General features: G+C 43.6%; 1 protein-coding gene across 3 annotated transcripts in view; it reads right to left on the bottom strand.

Moving 5' to 3' along the window:
* UBE2L3 (ubiquitin conjugating enzyme E2 L3) overlaps positions 1-25,552 on the bottom strand; it is a 78,164-nt gene that overhangs the window by 31,785 nt on the left and 20,827 nt on the right. Inside the window, exon 1 of one of the 3 annotated variants that reach the window (XM_068243030.1) lies at positions 11,614-11,674. The exons of 1 other annotated variant lie outside the window; for it this stretch is intronic. Coding sequence is in view for 1 of the 2 variants with exons in the window: in XM_068243025.1 (XP_068099126.1) it covers positions 11,242-11,268 (27 nt within the window). In the remaining variant the exon portion in view is untranslated. Of the gene's footprint in view, positions 1-11,241; positions 11,350-11,613; positions 11,675-25,552 lie in introns of those variants that run through there. One more of the 3 variants, XM_068243025.1, reaches the window with a different exon arrangement.

Here is a 25,552-nt window from a genome sequence, read left to right as displayed (position 1 = left end):
CTGCCTCCAGGAAGACAATCCCCACGACCAACTTGCCGACCATCTTTTGCGGGGGGTGGGTTGGGGGTGAAGGGACCCCCGTTTAGCCGCGGGATAGCGGCGTTTTAGCAGGGGCACACGTGCCCCTGCTATATATAAGACCTGAAGCGAGATTTAGTCTCGCTTCAGTGTCTCTTTAAGTATTAGACTAAGGAGTCAGAGTCTGAGCAATTTTGGGTACCCGGAGTCGGAGTTGGAGTTGTGGTTTCAGAAACTGAGGAGTCTGAGTTGGAAGATTTTTGTACCGACTCCACAGCCCTGGCAAGAAGCCCCTCCAAGTTAAACTCATTTTTTCGACTTATGTCTCCCTTTAAGGTATGAATATACAGAATGTCATTTTATTTGAAAGAAAGTCAAGTACCAATTTACTTAGCTTGCCATACCCAATTAAAGCAGAGCTGAACTCAGAACATCCTCTCTGCTCTAGAAGATACACAACAGCATAATATTTAAAGAATAATATTTACCGGTATGTTTCAGCTGATACAAATCCTAAAATAAAATGTACAGAGTTTCTAATTCCTGATTCATGGAAGCAGATGTATTGTTTACCAGCCTGTGCTTTCAAATGGTCTTATCTGCATTCTCTGGAGTGGCAGTCATGTGACATGGGAGAGATCAAATTACAATTTGTGATTATACACAAATGAGGGGGAACTAAACAGGCTAAACTCTCTAAATACATACAGGGTACATTTCTCTCGGTTTTCCTTCTGTCCTGTGCAAGAGTTCAGGTACACTTTAAAGTCCTACAATTGAAAAACAATCAGCTACAGGAAGCCACTGTCCAGGCTTCTTGTACAGAGTGATATGGGAGAACCATCTATGCCTTACAGGCATTTCTGATGTTAAAAATGAGAAATGTATTGTGCATGGTTAAGAATCAGGTATTTGTAAAAGGAGTCAAACCAAAGTTCAGTAATTAACATTCTATGAAATTTTACATGGCTCTTACATTGGCAATCATCTTTTTTAGAACCAAGTATAATAAACATTTAAAACCAACCTCAGAACACCCTCTCTGCTCTAAAAGATAAGCAACCTTTAAAGAAAAGCATTTCTTTGTTACAGCTGATACAAAACCTTCAATAAATCTGCAGTGTGTCTACTTCCTGCTTTCATGGAAGCAGACATTAACATCCTGTGTTTACAAATTAGCTGCTCTGCAGTGGCAGTCAGCGGACACAGCTGAGAGATCAAATTACAACTTGTGATTGGTCACAGATGAGGGGGAATAAGACAGGTAAAACTCTGTAAATACATACAGGGTGCATTTCTCTATGTTTTCCTTATGTCCTGTGCAAGAGTTCAGGTCCACTTTCAAAACATACAAGTTAAGCATTACGTAAGCCCTAAAATTGCATTTGATTATAACTAAACTCATACAAACACTGCTTTCACTTTTTATTCGGTCAGCTGACTTTGAAAATACAGAAGTAGAAGCATTTTCTGAAATAGTGGATGCAGCCTGAACTCTTGCACAGAACAGAAGGAGAACACTGAGAAATCCACTCTGTATGAGTTTATAGAGAACAGCCTGTCTGGGGCCTTGTTTACATAAATCGCCAGCACAATTGCAAGTGCTGAGCGCTTTTCCCTGCCCTTTCAGAGCGATCTGCGCTTTAAGAGCTTTTGTTTGGTGATTTTTCTTTACTTACTGACAACAATCAGGAAGTGAACTCTTTGGTCTGGAAATTATTATTTTTTTTTTTTTAAAGCGCTCACCAAATTGCTTTTCCAAACGTCTTCCCTATACCTTGCATTGAAGCATGACAATATCTGCACTTTGGGACACCGCACTTGTATGATCCTACCACCGACAGCCAAGTCTCCCGAGTCAAGTCTGAGCTGAAAAGGCTGGGTATGAGGATCTTTTCCCTGACTTCCTGTTCCTATACATTATGGCTCTGTTTGACATAGTATGTCGCTAAATCTACTAATTCTGATGCTTGCTGCTCTTTGGAGTAAAATGTTTTAATTTTTCTGTAATGTGGTTTTATTCATTTAATTATGTATGTACCTATTCAGAAGCGAGATGTCTTGCACTTGTAAAACTATGGTTTTCTTCTCTGTCCCTCCCCCTTTCTTTTGGGTGTGGCTCAGATGATCAAGTGCTCAGACAACCCCCTATTTAAGGGGAGTATACCATTACTCAGTCAGCTATGATTAAGGGCCTGAATGTCTCGAAACATGTTAGCTCTCTGATGCTTGTATTAATGTTTTGCTGATGTATATGTCCTAATAAAGCTTGGAACCCTGGACTGGTGCGGACCTTCCGTTTTTCCTATGGTATTTGTAAAAGTACAGTGAGCTCTCCGGATTGCTGAATCGCAATTACCGGCGATTCCCCGACGTTCACGGCCGCGATTTTGCTATGCTATGCACTGCATAGCAAAATCGCGGCAAATATCGCTCCGCCGCGCGTTCGCGTTCCCGTAAAAAGCGAATCGCGGTAGTGGAAATGACCTACCGCGATTCCTATGTTAAAAAGCAAACCGTAGCGATTGTAAAATCGCTAGCGGTTTGCGTTTTTGTGATTCAGCCAGCGCTGGTGGAAAAGGGCCCTAAACAAGCATGCAGATCAGAGATTTCTGACAAAAATGTTACATTTTTTGCATGTTTGCTTCAGGTGTGGGATTGAGACACTGCTAAAACCAAAGATCAGCAGGACTGACCAGGAAACCGGTATAAGTTTAACCTCTTGAGCCCCAGAGGTCTATACCCCCCTAGTGAGCAAGCCATTTTTTACCATTTCGACACATCACAGCTTTAATGGTTTATTGCCCGGTCATACAACTTAACACCCAAATGAATGTTACCCCCTTTTCTTCTCACAAATAAATCTTTCTTTTGGTGGTATTTGCTGCTGCTATTTTTCATTTTGCATAAAAGGTATTTTTTTTAATCCCCCCCCCCCCCCCCCCAATTGGCTCTAGACTATGTTACACACACTACACTATACATACATCGACACATGCCAATGGTAGGTATTAGATTGTGTGAACTATCCCTTAGTTAGAACCAGCTATTATCTTCTTTATCTCCCTCTACTAAAAGCTTTATGCATGGGCTTTCAGGGACAACAAACGAGACAGCTAATTTTGATGTTGCGGTAGGCCGTAATAAGAATTACGGCTATAGCGGCGCTCAGTGACTAATTTGGATGCCTGCAATTGCCAGAACTCTAGGTAACTAGGTTAACTAGGTAATTCGGCTGCCGGCAAAATATTTGCACAACACAAAACTGTATGCACAACAAAGGGACAATTTGTATATTCAGCAGTGATGCACTGTGGGAGGCATTATATGCTCACTCCAACCTGAATAATCGCAAATACCTTCTGTTTTCAAAAGGAAAATGTATTTTTTTTTTATATTTCATGTACATGTTTATGGTTGCAACAACTCCACCCAATAAATGAAGAAATATTAAAAGGCACTGTCAAGATTGCATCTTTGTCTGGGTCCTGATGTGCAGGGTCTTTTGGACCATTATTAATAACAAGCAGTGAATGAAATTCTACAGCAGGGAGGGGCCTCTTTCTTGCTAGGTTACAGAATTGGCAGTGCATTGTACAGTAACATACGGCACCTGTTTTGCTCTGTGCCATGGTGCTGATAACATTCAATTACACTGGATGCGATTGGACTCCAGGCTAAAGGTGTGCAGCAGTGCGATCTTGGATCACACTGCACCACAATGCACAAGTGGGAGAATTGGACATTGCTTTCATGAAACTATAATGAATACCTGTTGACCACATGCTAAAAGTGTCGTATGGTTGCAGAATGGTTATAGACTATTTTTAACCAGCTGAGCGGTCTGGACGAGCTCAGCTCGTCCAACACCGCCAGCGGCTGCCGCTCAGGCCCTGCTGGGCCGATTTTAATGAAATAAAAAGCAGCACACGCAGCCGGCACTTTGCCAGCCGCGTGTGCTGCCTGATCGCCGCCGCTCTGCGGCGATTCGCCGCGAGCAGCGGCGAAAGAGGGTCCCCCCAGCCGCCTGAGCCCAGCGTAGCCGGAACAAAAAGTTCCGGCCAGCGCTAAGGGCTGGATCGGAGGCGGCTGACGTCAGGACGTCGGCTGACGTCGATGACGTCACTCCGCTCGTCGCTATGGCGACGATATAAGCAAAACAAGGAAGGCCGCTCATTGCGGCCTTCCTTGTTTATTCTGGGCGCCGGAGGCGATCGGAAGATCGCCTCCGGAGCGCCCTCTAGTGGGCTTTCATGCAGCCAACTTTCAGTTGGCTGCATGAAATAGTTTTTTTTTTATTTAAAAAAAACCCTCCCGCAGCCACCCTGGCGATTTAATCAGAACGCCAGGGTGGTTAAAGAGACTCTGAAGTCTCCTAAAATACCACTTTGTATTAAACATTTAACTTTAGCACTATAAGCCCTGCTAAAACACTGCATCCCCGCGACAGAAAGCGGTTTACAAATCCCCCAAATCCCCGTGGGAAAATGCTAGGAGCGCTTCCTCATAGAGGCAGAGCTTAGGGCTGTAGCTCTGTCTCTACTAGCATCAATCCCTGCCTCTCCCAGCCCCTCTCCTCTCAGTCTTCCATCACTGAGGGGCGGGGAAGAGGCGGAGATCCACGGGAGATTGACGCTAATGGAAGCAGAGCTGCAGCTCAGAGGTCTGCCTCCCCAGACAGCAAAATCCACGACCAGGAAAGTCATGGCTTTTTCCCCGGTGTTTGTAAACTGCTTTCTCCCATGGGATGCTGCGTTTTAGCAGGGCTGTTAGTTTAGTTTAGCAGTTAGATGTTTAATAAAAAGTGGGATTTTAAGAGGCTTCAGTGTCACTAAGGCTTAATTCTATATTTGGGATCATAGGGGCACTAAATATTACAAACTACGTGGTCAAACAAGACCAATACAGAAAAGGTGAGCTCTCCATTAATGCCAATGCGACAGAATACACAAGAGGCATTTTAGGGCGTTAGGTTTGATGGCATCAAGTAAACGCACAACACATTGTTCAGGTAATAAAAAAAACAAGACAAGTGTGCAAATGTAGCCAAATTGCCCCACTGCACATGCATACCTATAGCTTTTTGAGGCACATCTACTTTAGATGTTTGCAAAAATGCTACAAAGCACGCAGTAAGGGCCTGTTTACGCCAGGGGTGCCCATTAGGTAGATCGCGATCTACCGGTAGATCCCGACCCCACTACATTTTCCATTCTGTATCCATTCTGTAAGTGTGCTCCTAAAATTCTACGTAGGTAGATCACTTTGACTTGCTAATGTTTGATAATAGTTCACAAGCCGAAAAAGTGTGGGCACCTCTGGTTTACGCCATACGCAGTGCACATCACTCTGCTGGAGACGGGAACTATCGGGAAACAGCTTTAAGAGCTAGCATGAGCCTAGCCTAAGGCTACGTGCACACCAAGACGTTGTGTTAGGTGCTACGTTAAGGTCGCATAACGTGCACCTAACACAACGTATGGTGCTGCAAGTGAGGATGGTAGAGTGAGCCGCGTTAGGCGGCTCGATTCCTATGTCTCCCAGAGTGGCGCTGATTGGCCAGCGGGACCACGTGATGCGGAGCGAGACATTCCGCATCACGTGGTCCCGCCGGCCAATCAGCGGCCGCCAGTGCAGTGAATATTAAGTAGCCATGTGCGCGGCTACTGTAGCTGGCTCTCCCCGCCTCCTCTCCACCCCCCACTGCGCATGTGCAAACAGTCTAACGCGGCTATAGCCGCTGTAACGCCGTAGCATGCTGCACTTTCCTGAGAACGTGCAGCGTTACATGTAACGCAACGTGGGCTGTGTGAACAGCCCACTTGTGTTACATTGCTGTGCGTTGGGGGAGCGTTACAGGCGCACTAACGTGCGCCTGTAACATCTTAGTGTGTAAGCAGCCTAAAGGATGCATCTGGATCCATTTTTTTTAAGACAAACTTTACTGAATATAGCTTCATGAATAAAACTGCTTATTTTACCAAGATTACCATTTATTCACTTTTCAGAGTTAACCAATCCAGTTAATCGCATATATACTGTTATATACTGGGTACCATACAGAACAGCACCAGTATCTATTCATCCATAGCGACAGTATATGATTTTTATTTGGTGTGCGTTGGAAGAGGGGTAGTCATATGGTGAGCATATCCCAAACTCTATATTTTAACTGGAAAAGTAGGGGGGTCGTCTAAGGGCTCGTTTCCACTATCGCGAATCTGCATGCGTCCAACGCATGCAGATCCGCACATGTAATACAAGTGGATGGGCCTGTTTCCACTGTAGCGTTGTTGAGGTGCGTTTTTTTCAGCGTGAAAAAAACGCACAAAAGAGCCAACGATTTCGCCTGCGTCGGGAATCCGTGCGAATCGCCGCTAATGTATTTAATAGTAAAAACGCATGCGTTTGTTACATGCGTTTTTACCCGCGATTTCGCGTGCGATTTCGCACCTTTTTCAATTTTATTTAGCCCTGGCAGTGTCATGGTTAATTTCGCATGGCACCCTGCCATGCGAAATCGCACGCGAAATCGCGGGTAAAAACGCATGCAGAAACGCATCCGCATGCGTTTTTACAAGCGTCGGAATGCGGACGAAATCGCGGCGCAACAGTGGAAACAAGCCCTTATACACCGGAGTATACAGTACTTTTGGCTGTACTTTTTCTTGTTTTAGCATCAGAAACACTTACTATAGCTATACACTGTATATTGAATGTAATCCCTGCCCTCCCAGTGAGGTTTTCCATAGGCTGATTAGCTATGTGGAATTCTCCCACCTATTTTGTAGTGGCTTCGGAACTCTCAGTAGCCAAACAATCCATAGGGATCACCTGCCATGACTAAAGAGGTCACCACCTGTGATAAATTTCAGTATGTAGATCAGGATAAGTAAAGATTTTTACGATAGGCAAATGCTGACTAAAATAATTTATAAATGAATATTGAAAAAAAGCAATGTTATTCATTTCCCTACAGTTCTTCACTAGTTTACAACCATTCCCTGTGACTAGAAGATTGCAACGGAGCGGAAAAGCAGCGACGCATGTTATTCACGCTACAAAGCGCCTATTTCACCGCAACACGCCACTGCAAACATGGCCTAAAAGGTAATCAGTGGACAGATTCTGAACAGGTGGAGAAGACTGAAGAACCAAACACACAAAAGCTTAGCATTGCTAAAGTAGTGGAACCCACTACAAGTCACAAATAGCAATCATTGGCGGTTTGAATTAGCGATTTGTAAGCTATTTCATGAGCGTTTTCTCTCAATTTTAGTAGCCATTTTAAAAAGTGTAAGCTTTTTGCCAGCGATTGTGATTAGCGATTTCAGCTCTGATTGGTCGTTTTAAATTATATTTTTTTGAAGTTTGCATTAATTTAGAATCGCTATGTGTAGCGATTCCTAAGCGATTTGCCAGCACTTCAATACTTTACATTAAAAGCACTCTAGTGGGTTCCAGGCCTAATGCAGTTTTGACTGCAGACATTGGCACTTAGGGCCTTTTTCCACTAGCCTGCAATTTGCGATTTGATTCTGATCGCAAGGTACATTAAACTAATGGAAACTGCAGCAGCAATTTCCATTAGTGCGATCCGATTGCGATGCGATTTCGGTCAAAGCGCAATCGTCGTCCTGCTGCGTTTTGTATGCGATTGAGCTGTACTATAAGGGCTCTTTTCCCCTATGAAATGCGATTGCGATTCCGATCGCGTTTCAATTTCCACCATGCGATTGCGATTAAGCTACTATACTCATAGTCCTGCTCAATCGCATACAAAACGCGGCAGGACGACGATTGCGCTTTGACCAAAATCGCATCGCAATCGGATCGCGCTAATGGAAATTGCTGCTGCAGTTTCCATTAGTTTAATGTACCTTGCGATTTGCGATCAGAAACAAATCGCAGGCTAGTGGAAAAAGGCCCTAATGAGTATAGTAGCTCAATCGCAATCGCATGGTGGAAACTGAAACGCGATTGCGATCGGAATCGCGATCGCATTTCATAGTGGAAAAGAGCCCTTAGACTTTACTATTATCCTATTTACCTCACGCAGGTAGGCATGAAATAAGCAGAAAATCTCTTGGAAATTATTTGCAAACATTAAAATGTTTGGTTAAAGTTTTAGTTGAATTGGAATTTAAATATTAGCCCTGAAACCCAACCGCAAAGCGATATCACAATCGCTTGTGATTTATGATAGCGTTTTGCAAGTGATTTCCCTGCTCCTATACAATTCATTAAAATGGAAACGCTGCCAAAATGCTGCATGTCCTGCGATTGTGATTTGCTTAATCGCAATCGTTGTAGTGGAATCTGTCCCATTCATTTACATTGGCAGAGCGTTTACAGAAATTGCTAGCTATTGAAAGCGCTCCCTAAGGCTGGATCCACACTACAAGCGCTTGCGTTTGATTCAAAAATAAAATAAATCGCTTCCATTCACTTTCATTAAAATCGTAGTAAAAATCGCCACGATTGCATATGTTTTCCGCATATGCGATCACGGCGACTATTACTGCGATTTTAATGAAAGTAAATGGGTTCGATTTTTTAACAAGCGCTCAGCAAGCACTAATCAAATGCAAGCGCTCACAAAAAAGCGCTTATAGTGTGGATCTGGCCTAAGCGCTCAAAAAAGTGCTCTAGTGAGTCCCAGCCCTGAGTAGACTTTTCCGCTCTTCACTGCTGGCATGATATGCAAATTTTGACTTTCCTCCTCCTCTTCTACATTCCGACTTGTTTTTGGTTTGCTTGGTGAGATACAAATAATTACAACTTGCATGCAGATTTCATTTAAATTATATACAGCTTGAAACTGGGTTAAATTAATAATTTTGATCTGGACTGTCCATTTCAAGCAACATAAAATTGACATGCAACAAGGAGACAACAGGCATTGTTTTTTATTAAAGCAGACCAGAACTCAGAACCTCCTCTCTGCTCTAAAAGATACGCAACAACACATTAACCTTTAAAGAAAAACATTTTTTACAGATGATACAAATCCTGCAATAAATCTGCAGTGTGTCTACGTCATGCTTTCATGGGAGCAGACATATTGTTAACATCCTGTGTTTACCAATTAGCTGCTCTGCCATGGCAAAGGATATTCCTGAGCTGACACAGCTGAAGAGATCAAATTACAACTTGTTGAAGAGAGGTAGGAGGCGCCCTAGGGGTACTTATAGGCTAGTAATTAAACCACTATATATAAAAACCCCTATAGGGGCATATATCTAATAAAAATAAAAAAGGTATGGACAGATCCTACCTTATAGACTGTTCACTCACGGTATAATAAAAAGAATACTTTATTATGGCACTTTTAGATAGACAACGGTCCCCGGTGCGCATAGGCGCCTGAGACCGGGGACCTCACCTTTAGCGGCACGTCACTCGACCTGATGAAGCGGTGTTTACCGCGAAACGCGTTGTCTATCTAAAAGTGCCATAATAAAGTATTCTTTTTATTATACCGTGAGTGAACAGTCTATAAGGTAGGATCTGTCCATACCTTTTTTATTTTTATTAGATATATGCCCCTATAGGGGTTTTTATATATAGTGGTTTAATTACTAGCCTATAAGTACCCCTAGGGCGCCTCCTACCTCTCTTCATCATTCTATTTCCCTCCAGCTTGAGGGACGATACCCAGGTGGGTGTCTCTTTTCAAGGAGTTGCGACCAATTGAGCGAAATCACAAGGCCGAGTGGGGACGGTACTTCCCCACATGCGATTTTCCTTGGTTGCATTGGGCAACCCGGCTTTGTGAGTATATTTGAGTATCTTTATACTTACCTTGTTGACCAACGATAATACACCAGATCGGGCTCCCGGTGTCCTCCCGCTCCTTTTTCTATTTTTTAGAACCCAAATTACAACTTGTGATTAGTTACAGATGAGGGGGAATTAGGCTAAACTATCTAAATACATACGTGCATTTAACTATGCTTTCCTTCTGTCCTGTGCAAGAGTTCAGGTCCACTTTAAGAAAGTGGTTTAGAATTACCAAAAAAGTGATCAAGTGGACCTGAACTCTTGCACAGGACAGAAGGAAAACAGATAAATTCACCATGTGTAATGCTGGGAATACACAATGAGATTTTTCAGTCGATTTACTGTCCGAACTTATTTTCAATCGATTTTCCAATTGTTTTTCTTATGAATTTCCATTCACTTCTATGAGAAATCGATCAGAAAAATGATCGAAAATAAGATCGGACATGCCAGAAATTATCTATCGAACCATCTATCTGCTGAAAAAAACCTATAGTGTATTCCCAGCATAAGAGTTTAGTCTGTCTAATTCCCCCTCATCTGTGACTAATCATAACTGTAATTTTATATCCCAGCTGTGTCAGCTGGCAGAGCAGCTACTTTGTAAACACAGGATGTTAACCCTGCAGGAAGTACACACTGCAGACTTATTGCAGGATTTGTATCAGTTGTAACAAAGAAATGTTTTTCTTTAAAAGTTATCATGCTGTTGCTTATCTTGTAGAGCACAAAGGAAGTTCTGAGTTCAGGTCCACTTGAAGAGTCTATAAACAAGGTTGCTTTAGTAAGTTACAGATTTTGGGGTGCCATCTTCAGCCCAAAAGGCTTATAAATACAGTCTGGATTCTGCTGCTTCCAGGCATGTAATCCAGGAACAAGGAGGTGCGAGTACAGCTCATGCTCCTCTGGTCAGGTGCTCAGTGCAATGACGATTACAGTAGACGACACAATCATACATCAGCATTATGAAACCAGTGGAAGAGGCAAATATGAGCAGCCATAGTTTCCTGGGCAGACAGAGCTGCTCTGGGACATTAGGAAGCGCACAGACTACCCCCAACTCTTCATATTGTGAGAAGTGAAAGTGACTTCCTACAGTAGAGAACATGTATGGGCAGATGATGAATGAAGGGAATGTGGCCGCAGCTGAGCAGAAAGAGGGCCATGCCCCAACCCCTGCCTTCCAACTACATCGCACAATGTATGGGACCCGAGCTCCTGCCCGTGTTGGCGGCCTCACTTCTCTCCGTAGCGCCCGGCGCAGGGAGTGCCGGGCTCGGATAGCGGCGCGGGGTGAGGCCGTGTATTCTCGCTCCGGGGCCCGCTGCCGTAACCCCCACACGACACAGGCACCGTGGAGGCGCCGCTATCGCTCAAGGAAGCACACGTGGCGTGTAAAAGCCTTCTTCAGAATGAAAGAGCCGCCCTATCCCCCATTACCTTCAACAGCCTCCTGCTGGCCGCCATCTTGGATCTGAGGGGATTTCCCACAATGCATCGCGGCTAAAGGGTCGGCACTTCCTGGTGCCCCCAGACCGGGTCACCGAGCAACCGTGGGGAGGAAGTGAATAGGCTGCTGCTCACCTGTAGACTAGAGAGCAGCTCGGGATGCCCGGTTGTAGGGCGTTGTGGTTTTCCCCTCTCTCCCTCTATAGGGAAAGCTGCAGTTCTTGTGCGTCTCTACACTTCCATACTTTCACTTTGCAACAACATGTCATATTTCTGCAGAGGAAGGATTTTTAGACTCCTGCTAGAATCATTATATTCATGATTGAATTAGTGTGCAGTCCTGTCGTGGAAAGATATATTTACCACATTATTATGGAGTTACTTGCCACTCTTTCAAAGTTTCCCTGGAAAACTGGCTGTCTGAAGCTTTATGTGAAGATTCCATAACTCCAACTGTCCCTCTTTTGAGGGATGGTCTCTCTTTGGGAGCCAAATTCCTCTGCCCCTCTTCCTTTCTCATTTGTCCCTCTTTCAGGACTGATGTACACATCTATGTATGTAAATATATGTATTTTTCTACTGAAAAATGTGTTTAATATACTCAAATGATATTTCCATCTTTTAGGTTGATATATTTCTTATGTTAAAATGAAGGAAAACTGATGATAGAAAGGACCAGTTTGGTTTGACTGATACTACATCATTTTCTTCTGAACTCCTTGTGGTTGTGGAAGGGCATGTCTTCCACTTTTCTTATCTCAAAAAGTTGGGAGGTATGAGTTTCTATGCAGGCGGCGTATGAGGGAACAACATCTAAGTCCCGGTTCACACTTGCGGTTCTCTGCCAAATGGACCGGATGACCTGACCGGATCCGGATCGGAACCGTACGGTTCTGATCCGGATCCGATCCGGATCCGGTCAGGTTGCATCAGGTGTTTATCAGGATGCGATCCGGATCCGTTTGGCAAAAGATAGTAGAAACCGAATAAAAATGTTGGGGTCTGGGAGGTCAGCAGAAGGTGGACCTGTGGAATCAGGCCCTCCGCTGTTTAGCACTCACCTCCACCTCCGACATACTGCCAACATCTCCAGCACGTTTAAAGTCACTGCTGCTCCACTCCAAAATGCTTGCCCATGTGTCCCCATCCAAAATGATAATCGCCGCTACAATACGCATAGGAAGTGGGGTAGAACATCCGGATTTTTAGGCAGTGTGTTGTGCGCTCTCCGGTTCTCATTGGTTTGTATTGGCCGGATGGTGCAGTCCGGCTCCGCTCCGGATACGGCTGCCGGAGGAGCCGGACCAAAAAATAGCGCATGTTGGGTCTTATGCCGGAGTCCGGTCCGGACGAAACGGACGCATGTGAACGGACGCATAGGCTTTCATTGCTATGCCGTGCGTCCGTTCCGTCCGTTCTGCATGCGGTCCGGCACGGCGATTCCGGACGGCGACCGCTAATGTGAACCGGGCCTAAGGGCCCTTTTCTACTATGCGTTTCAAACCAAAAATCAGATCACTCACGTTTCGCCAATCGCTACAGCAACGGGATTAACATAAACCATTGTGCTGTTTCTCCATTTTTACCTGAAACTTCTCCATCATACACTGCCCCTCCGTCCCATTTTCATAGAAACGGTACATGCCACTAGAATACTGAACAGTGTGTCTATATAGAAGCACTTGTTCCCTGCAGTGTCACCCTAAAGGTGCATACGCAGACATGAAGAATGCCGCCTGTAGGGATAAGGACTCAATCTCTTTGTTCAGGACCAAGTGCTGTAAAGATGTATCAGACTTGAGATGCTTTCTGTTGTTATGGAGGAAGGGGCGATGGCAAGTGGCATCCAGAAGGAGATGTAAGGAGTGTGGTGCGCTTAGCCTAGATAATTCTCCTGATCTCTCAGTGACCTATCAGGCTGTACACATGCTAGATTCTTGGCAAAAATGGTCCCCGACCATCCACCTCAGCTGAAGACCCTCTAGCACAGTGATGGCGAACCTTTTAGAGACATAGGCCCATATACAATTGACTTTTTTTTCTCCTGAGTTGTCTCCTAGGAGATACTTTTCATCTCTTACTTTTCAGCATGTATTTTACCATATATATATCAGTGGGAACGTTAGAGAAAACACCTAACCCTGCTTTCTGTTTCATTCTTCACTGCTCAGCCCGCTTATATTCAGCCCTGATAAAATCCCAGACTGAGCATTCAGTCTGGCTTTGCTCAGGAATCATTATAGCTGAGTCATTGTAGCAGAGCAAGAAGGGGGCAGGCTTGGGCTTCAAAAGACATCAGAGAAGACAATAAGCTATAATTATTCCTGAGTAAAGCCAGACTGAATGCTCAGTTGGGGATTTTATCAGGGCTGTTTAGAAGCAGGCTGAGCAATGAAGAATGAAACAGAGAGCAGGGTAGGTGTTTCCTCTAATGTTCCCACTGACATATATGGTAAAATACATGAGGGTGCTTCATCTCTGGTTGGTGAACAAGTACTGTCAAAATTTGAGTATTTTTTTGCTTGTTGTTGGTTTAAATGGCATTTTATGACAGGGTGTGAAAATATCACATAGGAAAAAAAGGGGAATTGCACATGGGGGCAAGTGCCCAAACTGCAACCCAAAATCCACTTATATTGTATATCACAAATTGCCAACTGAGGAATGTTTACTGAATATTGAGGTTTTAACAACACTCTACATGTAAAATGCAGTAATTATTCCACGTACCTCCACAAATAAATTGCAACAATTACCCCACATTTGAAATGCATCAGTCGCCTCACATATGAAATGCAGAAGTTGTCCCACATATCAAATGCATCATTCCCTCTCACAAATGAAATGCATCAATTATCCCACATTTAAAATGCAACAATCACCTCACATATGAAATGAAGCAAGTACCCCACATATAAAATGCAACAAAGGCAAGGGCAGTGAGGTGGGATTTGGATACTATAGAGGAGAGTCTTTGCTTGCAAATAAGAGAGAGGAGTCATGGAATAGTATAGGTTGGAGTGAAGGAGTGTACTCTCAGGTCAGATTGTATCATCAATTCTCAGTGAAGAAGGTGGGCAAATCTTCTGTTCAAAAAGATACGCTGCACATATGAATATTTTTCTCATTTGAAATAATGGCCTAGTAATATTCACCATGTTTATAAAGCAATGAATGTTAGTCCCCCAAAATAAACAAACGTGGCATTCTGTTGGGTCCTAAATTGTAGATTGATCAGTGTAAAAAATGTTTAAATGTATTTTTTCACAGCGACGTCATGTACTTATACATTGCCGGAAATAGTTATATATGTACAGTGCTGCCCATAATTATTCACACCTCTGGGAAACTTTGACTTAGGGTGCGTTTCCACTAACGCGAATTCGCATGCGTTCCCCGCATGCAAATTCGCATAACCAATAAAAGTGAATGAGCCTGTGTCCACTTGTCAGGAAAACGGAGCGTTTTCTTGTGCAGGAAAAATCTGCTCAGCAGAGCCTCCTGAATTTGGACACCGCACACACGCATGCGATTCGCATACAATGTATTTAATAGGGAATTCGCATGGTGTTTTTTCATGCGAATTCGCATACGATTTCTCATGGAATCAATGAAAAAGCACACAGGCACTGACATGGTTAAATTCGCACACAGCGTCATCCATGCGAAATCGTATGCGAATTGCGGTAAAATTCGCATACAACCGCATGCGATTTCGCTCCTGCATGCGAATTCGTCCGCGGAGAATCCGCGGCGATTTCCCACCGCACTAGTGGAAACGCACCCTTAAAGTTACTTTTATTCAACCAGCAAGACATTTTTTGACGGGAAATGACATAGGTGTCTCCCAAAAAATAATAATACGATTTACAAGAGGCACTATTGTGGAAAAAAAACATTTCTCAGCTTTTATTTACATTTGAGCAAAAAGTGTCAAGCCCTATAGGCTCCTGTAATGTAAATCCAGGCCTGGCTGTCTGTTACCAGATTAGTGGGAATTGCAGTTAAAGGGAACCTGAACTGAGTAAAATTATTTAAAATAAACACATGAGGTAACTTCAAATAAACATTACATAGTTACCTCGCCATCAGTTCCTCTCAGAAGCTCACCATTTTCTTCTGACAATGATCCCTTCCAGTTCTGACAACATTGTGTCAGAACTGAAATATATCAGTTGCTGTCAGTTATATATCAGTTGCTGTCAGTTATAGCTGAGAGGACAGCAAAACATCAAAATGAACTTCCGCACACTCATGCAAATCCTCTTACAAAAATCATGCAGCAATCAATGCTGTCCCTACAGCTAAGTTAACCTCCTGAGCGATAATCCCGAGCTGAGCTCGGGGTATATCGCGCAGGAGGATTTCTCAGGCCCTGGTGGGCCGATTTGCATAATTTTTTTTTTTGTTACACGCAGCTAGCACTTTGCTAGCTGCGTGTAACTTCCGATCGCCGCCGCTCGCCGTGCCGTGCAGCCCCCCCCTCCCCGACCCCTTGCGCAGCCTGGCCAATCAGTGCCAGGCAGCGCTGAGGGGTGGATCGGGACTCCCTCCGATGTCACGACGTCCATGACGTCATCCCGCCCTGTCGCCATGGCGACCGGGGAAGCCCAGCAGGAAATCCCGTTCTGAACGGGATTTCCTGCTTACTCTGATCGCCGAAGGCAATCGGAGTGGGTGGGGGGATGCCGCTGCGGTGCGGCTATCATGTAGCGAGCCCTGGGCTCGCTACGTGATTTAAAAAATAAAAAATTAAAAAAAATAGTGCTGCGCCACCTCCTGGGTGATATAATTGTATCGCCCAGAGGGTTAAAAGCTGGGATCTTCGTTACAAGAATAAAGTCTCTTGCGTAGTCACATACACCGTGTAGAGGTAGCCCAGTGTCATATGTGTCCTAACTCTGGCCCTGTAACATGCATAGCACAAACCTGCACACGCATTCAGCGCATCAAAACCTATCTAGGGAATAGGAGCACATATCCTTAACGTCCTCTCTGGAAAAGTAGGTGCATCTAATTAATCCTGGAAGGGAGCTGCTAGTACCTGCATATGTACCATGCAAACACACCAGCAGTGAATGTGTGCAAGTTTGTGCTATGCATGTTACAGGGCCAGAGTTAGGATACATACGACACTGGACTTCCTCTATGCAGTGTATGTGACTACGCAAGAGACTTTAATCTTGTAACGAAGATCAAAGCTTTGAACTTAGCTGTAGGGACAGCATTGATTGCTGCATGATTTTTGTAAGTGGATTCGTATGAGGATTTGCATGAGAGTACGGAAGTTCATTTTGATGTTTTGCTTGCCACACCCCTTCCAGCAACTCCCCATTAAATCTACAAGTGTTTAAATGTCCTAGCTCAAGGTGAGGAGCCTGGATTTTGTGTTTTTTAAATAGCTGAGAGGACAACTGATGTGCCAGGTTATGTCCATGTTTCCCTATGGCTCAAGTGGGCGATGTTACAGTTTAACAGTGTTCTGACCAGAAAGCTGTTATGGGGTAATGGCCATTTTCAAGTTCCCTTGATTACAGTGGACAAACAGGACGCGGAAGAGGAGAAAGGCCAGGTGCACACCGAGCGGTTTTTGAAGCGATCCGCAAACTGCTTCCACCTTGGAAAACGCTTGGCTAATGTATTTCAATGGGCTGGTGCACATCAGCGGTTTGCGGTTTTTAGCAAACCGCAAGCGTGGGTCCTGCAGCACTTTTGCGGTTTGCAGAAGTGTTTCTGCCTCAATGTAAAGTATAGGAAAAGCTCAAACCGCTCTGGAAAATGCTAGAGCAGAGCGGTTTTCCAGGCATTTTTGTTACAGAAGCTGTTCAGTAACAGCTTTTACTGTAACAATGTTTGTAATCTGCTACACAAAAACGCTCCAAAAAACGCTAGGCATATTTAGAAAACATCTCTAAACATGCCTAAAATCGCTCTCAAAAATCTGCTACAAAACCCTCTAGCGTTTTGAGAATCTGCTAGCGGTTTTGGTGTGCACTGGGCCAGAGAGATTGAGTAGACTGTACAGGAGTACTGACTTTTAATTTTCAGTTCAGGTTTTCTTTAACTTTGCCCTCCCATGATGTGTACTGCAACACTGAGGGTACTACATAACTTAGGGAGGAGAGAAGTGAAAGAGGAGTGTGAAGAGGATGCAGGATATCACACAATGATGAACTAATCATCTGTGTTCCAACCACTGCAGCAGAAAGTTTAGGCTTTGAAATTATGGCTGTTTTCACACTTTTTAATGATTGCACTGTGCCCTAGAGGTTGCACTGTGCATTATATGCGATAAAATCAGGGATCTGCATGCAGTGCGTTACCACACCATGACCTGATGCAACGTGTTCAGTATGATAGCTCCATAGGGCTCTTGCGACAGGATGCGGCATATGCTGCAATGCATTAAATGTAAGAGGGGCCTAAACTTAAAGGATACCGGAGGTGACATGTGACATGATGAGATAGACATGTGTATGTACAGTGCCTGGCACACAAATAACTATACTATGTTCTTTTTTTCCTCCTGCCAGAAAGAGTTAAATATCAGGTATGTAAGTGGCTGACTCAGTCCTGACTCCGACAGGAAGTGACTACAGTGTGACCTTCAGTGATAAGAAATTCCAACTATAAAAAACTTTCCTAGCAGAAAATGGCTTCTGAGAACAGGAAAGAGATAAAAAGGATCAATAGTTCATAGACTTTAGCTCTGGCATACCTCAATGAATGTGTCTGAGCAAAAGCAATAAAACAGTTAAAACTTAAAAAGTAGATTTAAACATAAGATAAAACTGGAATATCTTAAAAAGTCAATTTTAGGAGAAGGAGGATAGATACAATAGTTTATTTCATTAGTTTATTGTTGTGTCCAAAGATTCTTTAAGGAGATCTCTTTGAAAAAATCTAAATCCCCATGCCTTAGAGGACTCCTGAAGTGAGAGGGATATGGAGGCTGCCATATTGATTTCTATTTAACCACTTCAGGACCACAGTGCCAAACCCCCCTAAAGACCAGGCTATTACTTTTAAAATAGGCCACTGCAGCTTTAAGGCCAAGCTGCAGGGCCGCACAGCACACTGTTGGTGGGGTCTGATCGCCTCCTTCCCCCTGTGTTTATTTTTTTTTTATATAAATATTTATTGTTTTATTACATTTTTTTCCCTGCTCCCTCCCTCCCCCCGCCAGCCAATCAGCATGTCACACGGCTGTCCTCAGTACAGCGCTGCTGCAGATCGCAGCGCTGTACCAAGTAAATAGACAGCGAAACCGCCGTCTAACAGTCTCCCAAGCGGCGATCGCCGTCGGGTGGGGCTCTGCCCCTCAAGCAGGAGATGCGCGCATCCTGCGCACGATCTCCTGCAGTAGCCGGCCCCAGGACTTGACACCAATTGGCGTTAGGCGTTCATTAGGTAGTTAAGCAATACCATTTGCCTGGCTATCCTGCTGATCCTCTGCCTCTAATACTTTCAGCCATAGACCCTGAACAAGCATGCAGCAGATCAGGTGTTTCCAACATTATTGTTAGATCTGACAAGATTACCAGCATGCTTGTTTCTGGTGTCATTCAGACGCTACTGCAGCCAAATAGATCAATGGGGAGGCCAGATAACTGGAACTGTGCAAAAGGAAATAAATATGGCAGCCTCCATAATCCTCTCGCTTCAGTTGTCCTTTAAGTTAATGTTAAATCATGACTTGATTCAAAAAAACATTATTGTGCAAAATCTTACTATAATCTTAAAAAATATTTCATGTTTTCAGAGCTTGTTCCCTCCAGGCAAAAAACAGATGCATTTTCTGTAGTAGTGTGCAGTTGTGGAATCGCACTGCTTGCGTTTCTCCATTGGACACAAAATATTTTCATAATAAGGTACAGCATGATTATGCACGCTCACCTCAGAAAACAAAATTATATTTCCGATCAATCACCCATAAAACCAACTTCCTATCTTTAAAGCCTTTATTTCCTCAGCTAGTCCTGATCCTAGCAACCTCCTTGTAGTCTGTTTTGCGGGTTTATTGTGCAGGTAGATATTTCCTTTTATGGGTCTGCTGTTGTTTCTTTAGGAAGAAAAAAATGTCAGCTCTGCCTTCCAAAACATGCCTGGGCTTGAACTCTGATACTTTCTAAACACCGTCCCTATCTAACTGGTGCATGACATATGACACTATTGGAACTCAGGTAAGGAGATTCTGAAAATGGGATGCTATTGCATTGCTCCTCGCTCCATCCTTATACATTGATTTCTGCTACAGTGTTAGGGCCCTTTTCCACTAGGCACAATCCGATACGAAAATTGGATCGCACCTATTTTGCCAATCAAATCAGCATGGAGATTGACATATAAATAGCGGTGCTGTTTTTCCACTAGTGCGATTCATTTTTCCAATTCACAATTTCCGGCAAGCAACGATTTTTGGTGCATTATCGTTCATACCAGATCACAGTGCAATCAGAGGTAGTAGAAATCAAAGAAGTGATCGCATCGTAGTGGGATTTTGCATGCATGGCATGGTCTCTGAGGAAGTGAGAGTGCCCGCGATACACATGTAAGGCCGTTTGGGTCGGCTACGGTGGTGGTAGCCTGGCGGGGCAACAGGGAATCAGCTTTCTAGCATTTCTATTCACATTATTCTATGCTTGGATTCTGTGGGGCTCATAGCTTCATACGCTTAAGGCAGATGGCGGTTATATATAGATACACATTGTGAGGCTCCAGGGACTTGCAGAGATATCACTCTACTTAGCAATCCACAGTTTCTGTATTTTGTGCATTTTATATATATTAATTGTATGAGAAATTATTGGATTCCTGTGATACAATACTGGATTACTAACAATTTATGGCACTCTGTTTCACTTTACCACAATATTGTGGCTCACATTGCAGGTGCATTGCAGCACCCCGTTTTATGTACAATTTTGCATCCAAAGCTTGATTGCCTGCTTTATACTGTTTTTACATGTATTTTGATACTTATCCCCATTCTTTTTTTGGGCCGGCTACCACTGCTCTTTGACTTTACTGTGTAATTTTTTGCAGCCCACCCTGTTTTTAATTAATCTTTGTTATGTGATTGTCTATGTGCATTGTTGTATGTGCTATCTTTTAACCACTACTGATTGTACTCAATAAATATTACTGAATTACCATACTTGTTAGCTTACTAGTTAGAGTTTTGCATTATGTGGTTGGGGAACATGTAAAAATGTCACTTTCAGCGAAAGTATGCTTACAACAGGTATCAGGACATGTGTTTTATCACCATATAGTCAGTAGACGTTGCTGCTTCATTATATTACAGTACATGTTGGCATTTATGGTTCCCTCAATGAACTGAAGCCTTCCCAGAGCTGGAAGCTCTCATGCAGCTCCAAACTATGACAATGTTCCTTCCAGCCAATTCTTAAGAATCTTAAGAAATATGAAAAAAGAGACTAAAGGGATACTAATTCAAGTTAATAAACATAAACAAATGGCAATTACCATATAAAGCATTTCAATTTATTAAATTATCTTAAAATAAGCATATAGTGCATTCTAAAAGAGAATCCCATACAGACAGAAAACCAGAATACCCATTGTGCACAGATGGGGAATTCTCAAGCTGACATCTGTATTGATCCAGAATGATAAAAAAATGTTTAGTGTGGCCATATATGAGGCATATCTGTGTTGTACCACTGGTGTTGCGCAATGTGCATAGTGTGAACTTAGCCTTAGGGTGGGTTTAAAAGACAAGGTGAAGAGCTACCTATCTACACCCTACAGCTACTCTTTTGCGAAACGGCTGTTAATGTCAATATACCCAAGAGTGGTTGCAGGTCGTCACACATGAGGTCAAGTAAATATGGCATGTACTGTCTGGGAAATGACACAATAATAATTCCAGTATTTTTATAGTCCTTTCGCCTGTCGGACGCAAAGCACTTGACTAACTATTTGTGCGAGCATCCCTGTTGCTCATGCAAATCTGTGAGTTTTATGGGACATATGGGTGAAAAACACTACCAATCTTGCCATTATGCAATATATATGCTTGAAAACCATCTGGGCAAATGCATGGTAGTAAGCCCGGTGGTGCAATGAATAGCACTCTTGCCTTGCAGTGATGGGTCCCTGGTTAAAATCCCAGCCAGGGCACAGAGATTGTATGTTCTCCCCATGTCTATGTGGGGTTCCTCCGGGCATTCTGGTTTCCTCCCACTGCCCAAAAACATACAAATAATACCCCTAATTGACAATAGATACTATGGATATATGAATATGGCAGAGTTTAGATTGTGAGCTCCTCTCTGGGACAGTTAGTGAAAATAATATATATGTGTATAATAATAATAATAATAATACGTATATACAGTGGAGGAAATCATTATTTGACCCCTCACTGATTTTGTAAGTTTGTCCAATGCTCCAATCAGTCAAGTCCGCACCATCAAGTAGTACTTTAGCTCTTTTATTGGTAAAGAATCAGCACGATTGCTGATTCTTTACCAATAAAAGAGCTAAAGTACTACTTGATGGTGCGGACTTGACTGATTGAAGCAGACGGTGGAAGTGTCTGAGTGTGCAGAGGCACTGCAAGTTCCAGCACATCGCCTATTTCCCTCCGTGGGTGCTTGCTACACACTGCTTTATTGTAAGTTTGTCCAATGACAAAGAAATGAAAAGTCTCAGAACAGTATCATTTCAATGGTAGGTTTATTTTAACAGTGGCAGATAGCACATCAAAAGGAAAATCGAAAAAATAACCTTAAATAAAAGATAGCAACTGATTTGCATTTCATTGAGTGAAATAAGTTTTTGAACCCCTACCAACCATTAAGAGTTCTGGCTCCCACAGAGTGGTTAGACACTTCTACTCAATTAGTCACCCTCATTAAGGACACCTGTCTTAACTAGTCACCTGTATAAAAGACACCTGTCCACAGAATCAATCAATCAAGCAGACTCCAAGCTCTCCAACATGGGAAAGACCAAAGAGCTGTCCAAGGATGTCAAAGACAAAATTGTAGACCTGCACAAGGCTGGAATGGGCTACAAAACCATTAGCAAGAAGCTGGGAGAGAAGATGACAACTGTTGGTGCGATTGTTCGAAAATGGAAGGAGCACAAAATGACCATCAATCGACCTCACTCTGGGGCTCCACGCAAGATCTCACCTCGTGGGGTGTCAATGGTTCTGAGAAAGGTGAAAAAGCATCCTAGAACTACACGGGAGGAGTTAGTGAATGACCTCAAATTAGCAGGGACCACAGTCACCAAGAAAACCATTGGAAACGCATTACATCGCAATGGATTAAAATCCTGCAGGGCTCGCAAGGTCCTCCTGCTCAAGAAGGCACATGTGCAGGCCCGTCTGAAGTTTGCCAATGAACACCTGAATGATTCTGTGAGTGACTGGGAGAAGGTCCTGTGGTCTGATGAGACCAAAATAGAGCTCTTTGGCATTAACTCAACTCGCTGTGTTTGGAGGAAGAAAAATGCTGCCTATGACCCCCAAAACACCGTCCCCACCGTCAAGCATGGGGGTGGAAACATTTTGCTTTGGGGGTGTTTTTCTGCTAAGGGCACAGGACAACTTAATCGCATTAACGGGAAAATGGACGGAGCCATGTATCGTGAAATCCTGAACGACAAACTCCTTCCCTCTGCCAGGAAACTGAAAATGGGTCGTGGATGGGTGTTCCAGCACGACAATGACCCAAAACATACAGCAAAGGCAACAAAGGAGTGGCTCAAGAAGAAGCACATTAAGGTCATGGAGTGGCCTAGTCAGTCTCCGGACCTTAATCCAATAGAAAACCTATGGAGGGAGCTCAAGCTCAGAGTTGCACAGAGACAGCCTCGAAACCTTAGGGATTTAGAGATGATCTGCAAAGAGGAGTGGACCAACATTCCTCCTAAAATGTGTGCAAACTTGGTCATCAATTACAAGAAACGTTTGACCTCTGTGCTTGCAAACAAGGGTTTTTCCACTAAGTATTAAGTCTTTTATTGTTAGAGGGTTCAAAAACGTATTTCACTCAATGAAATGCAAATCAGTTGCTATCTTTTATTTAAGGTTATTTTTTCGATTTTCCTTTTGATGTGCTATCTGCCACTGTTAAAATAAACCTACCATTGAAATTACACTGTTCTGAGACTTTTCATTTCTTTGTCATTGGACAAACTTACAAAATCAGTGAGGGGGTCAAATAATTATTTCCTCCACTGTATATAAGAATATATATGTCTCTGTGTGTGTGTGTGTATATATATATATACTCTGTAAAGCGCTATGGATGATGTTGGCACTATATAACTATTAAAAAATAATGATAATATGTACTTCAATACAAGTAAACAACCCTAATATCAGGAAAATTCCAATCATATGCAAATAATACCAAAAGCAGGCAGGCAGATATAAATGATATGTAGATATCACCAGATAAGATTGGAAAATTCTAAAGATATCCACACACAGTACCATCAATGGTCAACAGATAGAAAATGACAGCGTATTTTCAACAATAAACAACATAATCAGGCAGAGTACTCCACAAACCATAATTAAAGTCCACCCCCCCCCCCCCCCCTCCACTGCAGATAACAATATGCAGAGTGTCTTCAAAACAGTAAGGGGCTCCACAATAATAATGAAGAGTGCCCCACAAATAAGTTTGTCAGTCCTCCCAAGAAAAGGCACAATTCCCGCCCAATCAGGCAGAGTGATCCCCTAATTAATTAGGCAGATCACACAAGCATTGGTGTTCAGTGGCTCCTGCATACTCACTAGGAGCAGGTCTTCGTGTCCCTCATAGAAGCAGCAGCACTGATCCTCCTGCACATGGGTGTCCACAGAAAATTTTCCAGGGGAGTGGCCGAAGATTTCAGGAGAAGTTGTGCGGCTTGCGTAACGTGTCGAAAAATATGAGGGTGAAGTTGTGCCGAAAAATGGGTGTGGCTATGGACCAGAATGTGGATGTGGTCACGGGTAGAGACACATTTACATGAACTTAACAATGGTGGGACATTAGATTAGGACAGTGGTGGCGAACCTTTTGAAGGCCGCATGCCCAAACTGCAACCCAAAAGTCACTTATCTATCGCAAAGTGGCAACAGAAATTTAAACTAAATACAAATGTTTTAACTCATACATGAACATTTCGGAAAATCCAAGATGAAAATAAACTGTGAACATAAATAATTTCATCCATCCTACTCCTGAAAAATGTATTCATTTTTTTAGAACCTCCCAGTCTTATTTTCTGTTTTAAAAAGCTAAAAAAGTAGGTTTAATGGTATTTTCTCATATGATGATGATTCAGCTTTTCCCATAGTCTCGCTGTTAGCAATCATGTGACCCCCAACAAGACAAATTCAGCAATCATGTGACCCCGAACAAGACAAATTCAGCAATCATGAGACCCCCAACAAGACAAATTCATCAATCATGAGGCCCCCAAAAAGAAAAATTCATCAATCATGAGGCCCCCAACAAGACAAATTCAGCATTCATGAGGCCCCCAACAAATCATGAGGCCATCAACAAGACAAATTCAGCAATCTTGAGGCCCCCAACAAATCATAAGGCCCCCAACAAGACAAATTCAGCAGTCATGAGGCACATAAATAGACAGCATTTCACATACATAGGCAGAATGCCCCCTTAATATGGTAGACACCTCTCACCTGGCTTCTGAATTCTCATCTACTGGCTGCTGTGCCTGGCAATACTGTTTTTGGCTGGATTGATGATGATGTGTGGGCTGAAAGGCCTTGCGGTGATGCTGTGGCTGGGCTGGCGGTGATGCTGTGGCCGGGCTGGCTGGTGGTGATGCTGGGCTGGGCTTGGCTGGTTGAAGTACGTGCTGGCCTGACTGGTGGTGATGCTGTGGCCTTTTTGACAGTGATTCTGGGCTGGTTGGGTGGTGGTGATGCTGGGCTGGCTGGCTTGGATAGTTTACATAGCGCCACTAGCCCCCCAGTTTACGTAGCGCCAGGAGCCCCCCAGTTTAGGTAGTGACAGGAGCCCCCCAGCTCAGGTAGTGACAGGAGCCCCCCAGCTCAGGTAGTGACAGGAGCCCCCCAGCTCAGGTAGTGACAGGAGCCCCCCAGCTCAGGTAGTGACAGGAGCGCCCCAGCTCAGGCAGTCACAGGTGCCCCCCAGTTTAGGTAGAGACAGGAGCCCCCAGTTTAGGTAGTGACAGGCACCCCCCAAGGTTGGGTAGTGACAGGGACCCCCAGGTTAGGTAGTGACAAGAGCCCCCCCAGGTTAGGTAGTGACAGGAACCCCCAGGTTAGGTAGAGACA

The sequence above is a fragment of the Hyperolius riggenbachi genome, chromosome 1 (genome assembly GCF_040937935.1).
Source record: "Hyperolius riggenbachi isolate aHypRig1 chromosome 1, aHypRig1.pri, whole genome shotgun sequence".
NCBI classification, from domain to species: Eukaryota; Metazoa; Chordata; class Amphibia; order Anura; family Hyperoliidae; genus Hyperolius; species Hyperolius riggenbachi.
Note: the sequence above shows the minus strand (reverse complement) of the source record. Positions and strands in the feature narration are given on the sequence as shown.